This window comes from Trichosurus vulpecula, chromosome 3 (assembly GCF_011100635.1).
Source record: "Trichosurus vulpecula isolate mTriVul1 chromosome 3, mTriVul1.pri, whole genome shotgun sequence".
Classification (NCBI taxonomy): domain Eukaryota; kingdom Metazoa; phylum Chordata; class Mammalia; order Diprotodontia; family Phalangeridae; genus Trichosurus; species Trichosurus vulpecula.
The window spans coordinates 83,192,390-83,205,820 of NC_050575.1; the positions used below are offsets into that span (position 1 = coordinate 83,192,390).

The window sequence follows — 13,431 nt, forward strand, 5'->3', positions numbered from 1 at the left end:
GAAGGGATTTAATTAAGAAGCCTTTGTCTGCATTCTCTATCGCTTGGGGATCAAGGGGGTGGGGTGGGGGCAAAAGGTACCTTAGAGTTCTCCTGGTCCACTCCCTCGTTTTATGGATGATAGAATGGAGGTCTAGATAGGTAAAGTGACTTGTCTTCATGGATGTGGGGTGGTATCCCAAGCTAATATAAATGGGCAAGAAATTAAATCAGATTCTGAAGGTTAATGTATATTTTGGTTGTTGTTTTAAATGAGGCAGCTCAGTGACCTTATGTTCTCTTAATCCATTTGTGTGCCTTGGGACATAGAAAAAGAAAACCTCAGTTTCCCTTTCTGTAAAATTTATTGTTGTTCAGTCATTTTTAGTCATGTCTAACTCTTCGTGACCCCATTTGGTGTATTCTTGGCAAAGATACTGGAGTGGTTTTCCATTTCCTTCTCCAGCTCATTAAATGGTTAAATGATTTATCTACCTTAAAGGATCTTTGAGGGGAGCAGATCAGATGATGTCCCTGAAAAGTACTTTGTAACTTTTAAGTTCTATATGAATGTAATCTATTATTGTGACATTGCATGGTGTAGATGTAGATAGGTGGCATAGCGGATATTGTACTGGATATAGAATCAGGTAGACCTGAGTTCAAATTTGACCCCAGATACATACTGGCTATGTGACTCTGGGCAAGTCATTAAACCTCTGTTTTCTCAGTTTCTTTATCTATAAAATGTGGATAATAATAGCACCTACCTCAAAGGGCTGTCGTGAGGATCAAATGAGATGTCTGTAAAGCATTTAGCACCGTGCTTGACATGTTGTAGGTGCTTAATAGTGGCTAATTCCCTTTCTCCCTTATAACTCCGAATCCCCAAACTCCTTAATGGTTCTTTTTGTTATTACTATTATCTCTGAGTGAGAAAGGGAGAGTGAGAGGAAAAGGAGAGAGAGAAAGAAAGAGATGCCTGCAAGAGAGGGAGAGACTTGTGAATTAGCTGTATTTACAGCACTTTTAATTATGCGTTCATTTTAATAATAGTTTATGGGAGCAATGAACTGAGATGCTTTCATATGATGTAGGTTATTTCCTTTTCAAGTTCATATTTGGGATGATAATTTAAAAATTGCTACATCAAAGAGAGCTTTTATTTCCTTCCTCCTCAAGACAGGAATTAGCAATGGCTTATTGTGAGGGTGTTTTTCTTTCCATTTTTGTGTACTACTTATCTTTGTGTGACAGGCTTTGGGTAATGAACTTTTAAGTTGGCATTTGAAGTCTGCTGCTCATGCTATGGCACTGACTTTCTGAGAGGTTTGCAAGTTAGCCTTATCTTTCTTGGTATAGGGGAGAGAATATCATCCCTAATGCCAGAGTGTCTGGGTTCAAATACTACCTCTATTGTTTATCACCAGGGTGACCCCGGACCTCCCAGGGCCTCAGTTTCCTCATCTTTAAAGTGAGGTGGTTGGATAAGATGGCTGATAAGGTCCCTTCTAACTTCATAGCTATGACCTTATGATACCCCTTTAAAGGAAGAGAGAGAAAAAGAGAGAGAGAGAGAATGAGAGAATGAGAGAGAGAGAGAGAGAGAGAATGAGAATGGGAGGAAACAGTTGGATATTTCCTGCTGAGAGATTTCTCCAGGGATCCCAGGTTACAGCTTTGATCCATTTCATCATTCCAGGACTTCTTGATGGAAACATTCATCATGTTCAAGGATCTCATTGGGAAGCATGTCTATCCCCAGGACTGGATGGCGATGAGCATGGTCCAGAACAGGTGAGTACTGGTAGTGGCATGAGCTGGAGTCACCAGCCTTCCTACCGCTTTCCTCATGGAGCCAAGGCATCTCATTGGGACTTGTGGAAATTGATATCAGACAATAATTTAATTAAGGTGCAGCGTCAGGGAATCTCCATTGTCCCTGCTGCTGCATCATCCCCATAGCCCAGAGTTGTAGCCTCAGCACTAGCACTCTGCCTTGCATCTTCAGCTGTTCCTCAACTCCAGTATGTAGGGACCTGGGGAGAGGGTTAAGGAGGAGGTGCCAGAGACTGCTGTGTATTAGGCCAGGGAGAAGGAGAGGGAGGTTGGGAATTAGTTAACCTAAGCATTCCAGTAGCTGGCTTAGTTCGTCCTTCAGTTTGTATCCCTAGAAAAGCAGCTTGTCCCCTGTCTGAGTGCTATCATGTTCAGTCCTGTGGCTGTAGAGAAATTGGCACCTTGACCCCATAGAGGGGACCCATCATGCATCTCAGAGGGTTGGCAATGAGCGGGATCAGGGCAGGGGAGTAAGAATTGGAGGTCTGTGCTGCTCTCCCTTGTGTATAGAATGGATAAAAATAAATCAACTTGCTGATAAAATGTCAGAATCATCACTTGGTGCATGCCTGTGAAAGATGTGTGAACAGCCAGTCCTCCCACCACATCAGGACAGGGGATTAGTTCAAACCCTTGGTGGTCACCCACCTCTTAAAGGGGAGAATCAGACTAGGAGTTTCCAAGAGGAAACATTTGTATTCCTTAAGAAAATGCCAGGCATTTAGGGTTCTACATTAAGAGCAGTCAGCGAAATTGTGTTTTCTCAGGAACACAGCCTGAGCTGGAGGGGGGTGGCGGGAGGTGACGAGGAGGCTCCTTAGTTCTGTGTCTATAAATGCTCGTGCATTTACAAATATTCATAAAATATTCCTTAAAGAAAAACACCACATATTTATTCAGCATCTCCCATCTTAAAGTAGGCTCCCTCACCAGCTTTGGTATCAGAGGTAAATCACCTATGATTTCCTGTTTACTTACTACCTATGAAGGTCACTCCACCCTTCCTTTTCCTCATCTTAAATGGAGATAATACTAGTTCCCATCTTGCAGGGTTATTTTGTGGATCAAAAGAGGAAATATCTGTCACGTGCTTTGCAAATTTCCAAGTGCTATATAAAGGTTAGTGGTTGTTGTTATTATTATCTATAGAGTCAGAGCGTCCTAGCATTGGCCTAGATTGTCTCTGAGCGATCTCATGATTCTGTGATCTCAGATTACAAGGCAGTCCCCTGCCTCTGTCTCCCTGCCTGCCAAACAGTCTTAGAGCTTTACCAGATTACTAGAGGCCCCTGTAAGGTTCGGTCAATATATACTGGTATTTTCTATGAGAGAGAGTTTCCATGAGGAAGACACAAGAGGACGATTTCTTCCTTGGGCCTTAAGTTTGGCGAGAGCAAAGGGAGAGGACTTGGGGCTTCACCTACAAGAGCCACGGCCAGCTGGCCAGTTTCCCCTTCAGGTTCATCCACAAAAGGGTTTTGTGAGGACAACCAAGGTAGAAGTGGTTTGGAGACATGGCCTATACAAATCTCCCAGACCACTCCCAGAGACCATGTATTGAGCCCCATGGGTCTATATTTTGTGATTCCTTTGCATATACTTGCCAACTCCTATTGCGTTTAATTTTCAAAGAAATCTAAAAACTTGGAATCTTCTCCCACGTGGAAACATTCGTATCTCTTAAGAAAATGCCAGGCATTTAGGTTTCTATGTTAAGAGCAGTCAGAGAAGTTGTGTTTTCTCAGGAGCGCAGCCTGAGCTGGGGAGGAGGGGGCGGCTCTGAGGACTGTGAATTCCGTGGTAATTGCAAATAATAGTAACAGTAATAATGCCATGTTTGTACAGTAGCCTGAGGTTTGCAACATATAGCTGCGTAACATGTAGTTAGCTCATTTGATCCTTACAACAACCTTGGGAGTTAAGCGTTATTATTATCCCCACTTTACAGATGAAGGAACTGAGGCACAAAGGATTTGCCCATGCTTACACAGCTAGTAAATATCTGAAATTTAAACGGATGTCTTTCTCCTGCCTCTGGTCAACACTGTCGATTATGCCACACTGCCTCTAAAAGCAATTCTACTATTGCAAGAGCTCCCTTTTCTCCTTGTAGCAAAATAGCTTACTAGGTGCTGTAGTGGAAAGAACCAACATTTGGGACCAGAAGATCTGAGTTTAAATCCTGGCTCAACTACTCACTATCTGTGTGACTTTTGGAAAGTTTCTTCACCGTCCTAGACCCGAGGCTCCTCATCTGTAAAATGAAAGGGTCACCTTAGAAAATCTCTAATTTAAGGTCCCTTCCAGGCCTTAAGTCCATGTATTAGACCCCTATGTTTTCATATAGAAGTAGGATCAGGTAATGCTAGAGAGCCAGTCTTGAAGTTAGGAATATTTGGGTTCCAGTCCAGCCTTTGACATGTACTGTCTGTGACCCTGGCCGAGGCACTTAACCTGTCAGTGTTTCAGCCAATTCTGTAGGACTACAAGTCTATGAAACCACCTGCAGAGCAGGTGCCCACCTGCCTTGGTGGAAGGAACCTCCTCCTCCGTGAGTTCCCTACTCCAATAAAATCGTGGGTCTTGTCCCTATGCCTGAATTTTCATAGCACTTTTAACTTTTCAAAAGACTAAAAGGGACTTAGCCTAACTTCCTTATTTTACATATGGGGAAACTGAGATCCACTGGGAGAAGGGGACTTGCCCAGGAACACATACTACTAGTCAGCAATAAAGCTGGAGAAACCTGGGCCTCTGGACTCCTAGTTCTATGTTCTATCATTTTGCCAGGTCATGTCAATGTTGAAGGTGTTCCCTCCGGACAGGAGACAGAGATGTCCTCTGACTCACCTGATATCTTGTGCTCTCCTGTCTCCCTCTCCCCTTAGAAATGAATAAACAAATAAACAAACAAACAAATGAAAGCCATGGTTTTATTGCTTTCTGCAAATGGTGCAGACCTCACAACACAATGTGTAAATTTACACAATGTGTAAATGGTGGGGACCTCACAACACAATATATACATTTACATAATGTGTAAATGGTGCGGACTTCACAATGTAATGTGTAAATTTACACAATGTGTAAATGGTGCGAACCTCACAATGCAATGTGTAAATTTACACAATGTGTAAATGATGCAGACCTCACAACGCAATGTATAAATTTACACAATGTCTAAATGGTGCAGACCTTGCCACAAAACATGACCACAAAGTGTTTTATGTTAGAGGCACTGAGGAAGCTCAGCAGATAGAACACTAGGCCCAGAGACAGGAAGACATGAGTTCAAATTTGTCCTTAGACCTTGCTAGTTGTGTGATCCTAGGCAAGTTACTTAATTTCTGCCTTCCTCAATTTTCCCAACTGTAAAATGGGAATCATAAAAGCACCTACCTGACAGTGTTCTTGTGAGGTGATATTTGTGAAGCACTTAGCACACGTGTTTGTTCCTCTCCTCCTTGCCTCTAAATGACTATATTCCTCTCATCCTCCTTGCACTGGGCTCTTTGGATGCTAGGGCACATGAGGCGAGGTAGAGGGTAGACAGGGTTACAAAGAAGCAGAGGGCACATGCACCTTTTTTTTCTTACTTCCATACGTAGGTAAACATTATGATACATGAACAAAAATGAATTCATCTATATTTCCTCAGACTGTTTGTTAGCAACAGATAGCCTTCTGGGAGGTTTGAGAGCAATGATATTTTGTAATGGTCACATTATTCTAAATATTTTAAATGAACCAAATTTTCCATGGCAACTTCTTTTTTCCCTTTGAGGCTTAATCACCTAGATTTTCTACATTTATTGGCGGGACATTCAAAATGCATTTACCAATATTCAAAGAACACCCCTAAAAGAAAAGCACCACATATTTATTCAGCATCTACTATGGTGAGCATTGGATTTAGAGGTAGAAAAGACCTGAAAGGTCACCTGGCCCAACCTTTTCCTTTTATGTATGAGGAAACCAAATCCCAGAGAAGCTTCAATAACATTTCTTAGGGTGCACAGTAGTAAATTGTAGGGCAAAGATTCTAACCTCTGGTTTCCACTACACAATGCTGCCTATGTGAGGCCCCACAAGGAATACAGAGCAAAGCAAGACCAAATCCTACCCTCAAGGCACTTATAGTCAAGTTGGGAGGAGAGGACATACACACGTGAAAGATAGTACAAGACGGTGCATATAGGTGCCACAGTAGTCCAGGGCTGGGAGACATTGTTTCCAAATGCTTAGGTCAAGGCAGGCTTCTGGGAAGATGGAGGATTTGAGCCAAATGGGAAGGGCTGGTCTACTATGTCAGTATGTGGAAGCCTCCTTTGTCACACATGTGCCACAGTAGCTCTGGAATATGCTTTGTAGGGTTTTAAGGTCCAGTTAAAGCAGCCCCCACCCCAAGCCAAGCCAAGCCCCTCTCCCCGGCCCCCTCCGGCTTCGGGAGGATTGACTGGCTCCTGGTGCATCCCAATTTAGAGTCCTTATTTACAAGGAGGTTTCGTGAGGGCAGCTGGCACTGCGCCACCTCAGTGACACTAGCTGTTTTCAGAGATGCGATCTGCTGATTCACCAGATCCTCTTTTGTAACCCAGGCTGCTGTGTGTGCGGTAAGCAAGCCGCTTATGGCCTCCCTCCCTCCGTCCCTCTATTCCTCAAGGTGAAGACTGAAAGCTCTTCACAGGCCAGCTTAGCACACGGCTCTCTCCTGCTCCCTGTTTTGTCTAGCAAAGTCAACCTGATCGACCACCACCTTTCCTCTCTCTCAGAGAGCCCAGGGAGGGAAAGAAGAAGAGAAAGGAGCCCCAAAGCTGAAGTCAGGAGACCTGTATTTGACCACTAGCTCTTCCTTTTCAATGCCTACACGACTCTGGACAAGTCACTTCCCATCTTGTCAATGCAAACACTTTTGCATGGCATATAATACCTTCCACCTCTGCGCCCCAATCTACCTCTCCAGCCTTATTTTTCTGGCCTAATTATATGTTATTTCCCTTCATGCTTTGCACAATCCAGACAGACTGGCTGCTCACTACACATGACACTCCATCTCCTGGTTCCACACCTTGGTACAGCCTGGCTGTCCCCCTTGCCTGGAGTGCTTCCCCTCTTCACTTCTGCCTCTTTGAATCCCTGGTTTGCTTCAGAGTTCATCTCAGGAGTCTCCTACATGAGGCCTTTACTAATCCTTCTGGCTGCTAATGCTTTTTCCCTGCAAGCTAACATTTAAATATGTATTATATTTACATATTTAATTTATTTATTATTATATATCATGATTATTACATATTCTATTTATTTAAATAAGCATATATGTGGATGTATGTATATATATACGTGTACACACATATGCACGTACACACATGCCATCTCTTTAGCTAGAATGTGAGCTTCCTGAGGGCAGAGGCAGTTTCTTTATTATCTTTGTATTCTTTGCACTTAGCAAAGTACCTAATACATAGTAGACCCTTAATAAATTCTTGGGACAACTAGGTGATGCAGTAGATGAAGTGCCAAGCCTGGAGTCTGGAAGACCTAAGGTCAAATCCGGCCTCATACACTGTGTGACCCCGGGCAAGTCACTTAACCTCATTTGCCTCAGTTTCCTCATCTGTAAAATGACTGGAGAAAGAAATGACAAACTACTCCAGTATCTTTGTCAAGAAGATCCCAAAAGGTGTCACAAAGAGTCAGACATAATGAAAAACAATGAAACAATGACAAAAATAAATACTTGACTGATTGCTTGGGGCTTAGTCACCTCGTCTTTTCAATGAAGATGTTGCACTAACTGAGCTCCAAAGTTCTGGTGCTTAATCCTGTGATCCCATCAATCAGGGTTCTATACAAAAGGAGGAGATATCCAACCCTAGGCTCCTAGGAGCCGCTGGGCTCTTTCCCAGAATGATATTGCTCACCTCAAGAGGCATGCTTATCTTCTTCCATCTTCCGTCTCTCATCTTAATAAAATGCATCGTATGTACCCTCGGGAGTATACAGTACGTGTTGCTTTTTCTTTATACTTACATGCATCTGTTTTAAACCCTCCTGCTGTACAAGAAAGAGGGAGCTGTGTTTAGAACAGAGAATTAGTACTTGTCTATTTATATTCATCCACACATGCAACACATTTTCTGTAAATGGAGTGTTCACTCATGCCCTGACTGTTCCTTTACCTCTTGGGATATGTGAATCCCCTGATATATATCGTTTGCTCTAAGGAGGGGGGCAGCCCCAACCTTAATCTTGTCTATGGCTTCTGCCTCCTAATGTCATCCTACCTGTAAGACACTCCTGCAGTGTGGACTCCAAAGAAAGAATTCAGTAGGACATCTTCAATTTCACATGGTCTCGTTCTCCCATTGATAGATGAAGGCATGAGGGTCCAAATAGAAAAAGTGGCTGCCAAAATCATATAGCATGTTAGTGGCAATGGGTTCACACATGTAAATTGTACAGTTTGAGTAAACAGAAATTCAGAGAACCTTGTCCGAGACAATGTACTTAGTTGTCTATTGTGAGAGCTTCTGACCAGGGTCCACATTTTCTCTATCCTTTTCCCAGCGTGCTATGCTATAGGCTGCTACATCTTTCTGTCCATTGGATTTGTCTTTAACTGAAACTTTGAGCAAGTCCACTTGACCTTTCTGGGCTTCAACTTCTTTCTGTATAAATTATCAAATGAAGGGGAATAGCCCAATGATCCCTAAGATCCTTCCAATTTTGAAAATACTCTGTTCATCATTAAATTATTTTTTTGATAGAATTAGCAATATGCCTCTCTCCATTTGTCCATATTCTTCAATGGCAAAAGGTAATGGGAAGATGGACAAGGTGTGTAAGCCTATTACCAACAAAGGCTTGCATGCGAAAAGTGGTATCAAATATGCCAGGAAGGATATGTGGGAGCAGAAAAGGCTGTGGGAACTCCATTACCCTGAATTTGTTCTGTGTATATTTATTCCTCATATAATTATGTAATCTGTGTATTGTCTGCCCCAATAGAATGTAAGCCCCTTGAAGGCAGGGAGATTCACTTTTGTGTTTGTATCCTCAATAGCTAGCACAGTACCTGGCAAATAGGAGGTACTTAATAATGCTTGATAGGTTGTTTGATTCACAGGAAGACTGAAGAATGATAGATATATGTCTTGATGCCCATGAAATATTAAAAGGAAAACCCTAGAACATTAGCCATATTCTTTAAGGTGGATTTAACAAAAACCTAGCCTAGAATTATGCAAGATAAAAAAGCCTGTAGAGTTTGAGACAGGTAGAACCCAGTTAGATGAAACCATAAATCCACTGAAGGCTAAAGAGGTACCAGGGGCTCACACACATCCCAAAGCACCATGGTATAGTGGACACAATTCTGGGCCTGAAGCCAAGAAGACCTGGATTCAAATTCCATCTCAGCTACTTATCATTTGTGTGTCCTTTGACAAGTCAGTTAACAACCTGAGCCTCAATTTCTGCATCTGTGAATTGGGGATTATACCACCTATCTCACTGGGTCTTTGTGAGGATCTAATGTGATAATGTATGAAAATAATTTGCAAACCTTTAAGCACTACATAAATTTGAGCTACTATTATCATCCATTTCATCTGCCAATGCTGGGAGTATAGTACTTTGGCAGGGGTGGGGATGGGGTTGGGAGTGGGGAGGGATGGGAAGCCCTATTTTTCAGAGTCCAGAAAGATAAGCCTGAAGTTGAGGGAGATTTTTGGCTCCCAGAATGTGGTAGTGTGGGCACTTAACCTTGTACAGGAACCTTTCTCTTCTCACCCCCAGCTTGCTCTCTCACCAACAGCTCAGTTTCTTGGTCCACTGGACCTGCCTCTGAGATCAGAGACAGGTTTAGATTGACAGTGAGAGTAATGACTGTTATGGTGCCTGCTGATATCATTGTTCCTGCCACAGAGGGTGTAAAACCCCTCATTTTGGTATCGCATTAGAGATACTCGATATGTTTGGACAGAAAATGACAGGCTCTCAATACAGTCCCATCTGGAGAATCAGATAACTGATCTTTAAGGGGGGGAGGGGGGAAATACATGTACAAAGGCACATTAACCCACTGCGGAATAGCAGAGCCATGGAAATCTTACGCTGTGACAGGCTGACAAGTGACGGATTTTGCTGGATTTTATTTCTGCATTCGCTCAACCTTGCCTCCCTTCAGATCTGATGTCTGTTTCCAGATCACCTTACTTTGGTTTCTGAAGTTTATCTGTCTTTCTATCTGTCTGTACATTTGGCTTTGGAAGGCAAGTTTCGAAGTAGCATGAACACTGATGGTGCTGGGGACAGAGCTTTGAATTGGGAGCCTGGGTTGCACTACCTTACTATGTGTTCTTGGGCCAGATATTTTACTTCTCTTTGCTGCAGATAAAAAATTTTTAAAATTGTAAAAGAAGAGACTTAGACTAGATGATCTCTTCCAAATGAACTAGTTATGTGGAGGGGGGGGAGGGGGACATGCCTATGATCCCTGGTACCAGGAAGGCTGAGGCTGAAAAATCTCTTTAGCTCAGGCATTTTGATCAGAGGTAGGCTAGGAAAATCAAGTGTCTACATTACGACCAGCATTAGTGTGCTGAACTCTCCAGAGTAGAGGGACATGAGGTTACCAAAATAAAGACTGATATGGCCTGGGTCAGAGTCAGAGTGGGTTGGGCTTTATCATGCTTTATCAGTATTAGAACTGAGGCACTGGATTGCCTCTGTACTTTCAGACTAGGTAAGACAGGGAGACCCAGACTTTAAAAAAAAAAGCAATTAATTTAAATTTAAAGGAAAAAAATGAATATGGAACCTAATCTCCAGAGAAATGTAATTTTATATAGAAAGTACCAGAACTAAGACTAAAATCTAATATAGAATCAATTATTCTTTCCCATTCTACTAGGCTGGATCACATATGGGCTGGTTAGTTGGAGGAAGCCAGCCCAGGGTTTCAATTTTGCTACAAGTAATTTATAAAGTAGATAATCCTCCTCTACCCCCTGGCCCCCAACATTGAAAATCAAGAATTAACTGTATTGCCATCAGTGGATTGTCAGTAACAAGGAGACCTTACTATACAATTGTCCATTGTGGGCAGCAGCCCAGTGAAGATGAGAACATTGCTATAACCTGGTGACAGTGGCCCGTACGTGCGGTGAATTACAGCTAGCAAGATTGATTGTGCTCTACTTTCCCAAGTGGCACCAAGCAAACAAGGCCCCAGCAATTATGCCTGCATTGCAAACCGAGGGAGATTCCCAGGGCTGTCAGGGGCTGAATGAAATATTGCTGCCTGTTGCAAGTGTGGGTGGGAAGAGCCCTTAGAAACCACCAGCAGCTCCCTGCAGGGTACTGAAGCCACTGACTCTCTCTCCCCTCCCCCAGCTCTTTTACTTTATGGGCTAGTCAGTCTTTATTTTTGGAGAAATTCTTGGAAGGAAGATGGACCAAGGCTTTGGAGAGGAATGTGAGACTAGTGCTCTAACTCAGCTCCTCCTGCCATCCCTGACTAGTCCTGCCTTGATTCCTGTTATTCCACAGCCTCTTAGCACAAGTGGATATAATTCCCAGGACTACAAAATTAGCTTTCTTAGGACCATAGGATTATTAATATCATCAAAACTTGTCAAGTCTATCATTTTACAGAATTGATGTTCAGGGAATGGCTTGCCCACGGTCACACAGGTAGTAAGCTCCGAAGTAGAATTCAAACTCATGTCCTCTGACTTCAGAGACAATGATTTTTTTCCCTCCGTACCATTCTGCCGTTTACTCATTTTTATATTTTCTTACATATGTCCTTTTGTCTATACGTGTATGTGTGTGTGTTTGACTTTACGTTATCCTTTGTTGGACTTGTAATTTCCTTAAGATAAGGATACTGACTGTCTCCTCCATTAGAGGTGGATTTTCCTGAGGGTAGAATCTGCATTAGACTTTATAGACTGGCAGATCTTCAAGAGTAGAGACTCCTTTTCCTTTGTGGGATTGGGGACTTTATGAAGTCAGAGACTCTATCACTTCCTTCATGTTCCTTGCAGACCTTCATCCAAATTCCGTACATGGGGAGAGGGTACTTGGTGCAATGGTGACAGTCTGACACCTTTTCTCTTCTCCTTGGAGACCAGTGCTGACCTGAATGAAAGTACAGATTGGAGGAAAAACCATCAGAATGCTTCTGGCCCTGCCTCATAGTTGTGGTCAGACTATACACTTCTCCCTGAGTGTGCATCATCCCTCCCATGGTTCCTGTGACTGCAAGGAAGAGACACCAACTCTATACATCCTACTATCCCTGCTTCTCAATCAATCAACAATCATTTATTAAACACTGTATACCAGGCACTGTGCCAAGAGCTGGGGATAGATACAAAAAAAAGGCCAAACCACAAAAATCATCCTTATACTCAAGGAGCTTTGGAAATTTGAGGGGAGGAAGGAAGTAGGCAGACAATATGTAAATAAATATGAACATACAGGGGAGATGCATGAAGAAGATATAGGAGAGGAGATATATACAGAATATATGCAGGGGAGATACAGGAAAAGAATGCTAAGCTAAGAGGGGAAAGTTTAAATGACAAGTCATAATTGATCCTGGAGGTAATAGGAAGCTACTGGGGTTCACTCAGTGGGAGGAGGAGTGGGGGTGGCAGCTAACATGATCAGACTCACACTTTAGGATAACTTCTATAGCAGCTGTATGAAGGATGAATTGGTATGTGGAGGGACCTGAGGCAAGGATTCTAATTAGAAATTGATTGTCATAGGCCGGATGAGAAGCAATAAGGTCCTGATCTAGGGTGGCTGTGTGAGTGGGAAGAAAAGGACATATAGAAGAGATTATTGTGCAAGTAGAAATGGCAAGATCTGGCAAGGGATTCAATATAGGGGGTAAGTAAGACTGAGGAGCTGAGGAGGACTTGGAGGTTGCAGATCTGGGAAACAAAATATAATTGTGCCCTTAAGAATTAGAGGGATGGAATTAGAAGGGGAAGGAAGGCTGTTAGTTCTAGAAATCTACTTTCACCAGGAATGGGTTCAAGAGAGAACAATACATATACATCTAGAAGAGTATAAAAGTCTTATAAATTTAGAAAGAAATAAAACTGTAAGGGGATAGGGAGGGGGAGAGTTCAGGAGAGGGATCTTTAGAGGGAAAGGTGAGGGAATAGGTTAAAAGGGGATATAGAAGGGTGTTTAGTGGGAATGGGAGGGTAAGGGAAGGATCTTTAGAGAGAAGGATGAGGGAATAGGTCAAAGTGGGGTATACAGATTTATGGAAATTAGGGAGGGATGGTTGGAGTGGGGGCAGGTTAAGTAATAGGAGGGCAAGGTCATGGGTAGAAGTAGAGGAGTCAGATGGGCTAAGGAACAAGAGATACACACAAATATAAACACAAGGATTAGGAATAGAATTTCCTAGGGGAAGCATATGTTTATATATGTGTGTGTATGTGTGTGTATATCTATATATCTACATCTGTATCTACATCTACGTCTACATCTACGTCTACGTCTACATCTGTATCTATATCTCCATGCTTAATTGTAGCCTGGAGGTAGGGGGAAGAGGAGAGAGGAACGGGGTAAAAAGAATGAA

General features: G+C 42.7%; 1 protein-coding gene across 1 annotated transcript in view; it reads left to right on the forward strand.

Annotated features, from left to right (window-relative positions):
* DOCK2 (dedicator of cytokinesis 2) overlaps positions 1–13,431 on the forward strand; it is a 513,031-nt gene that overhangs the window by 405,518 nt on the left and 94,082 nt on the right. Inside the window, exon 29 of the mRNA XM_036749404.1 lies at positions 1,681–1,775. Within this exon, the coding sequence (XP_036605299.1) occupies positions 1,681–1,775 (95 nt within the window). The remainder of the gene's footprint in view (positions 1–1,680; positions 1,776–13,431) is intronic.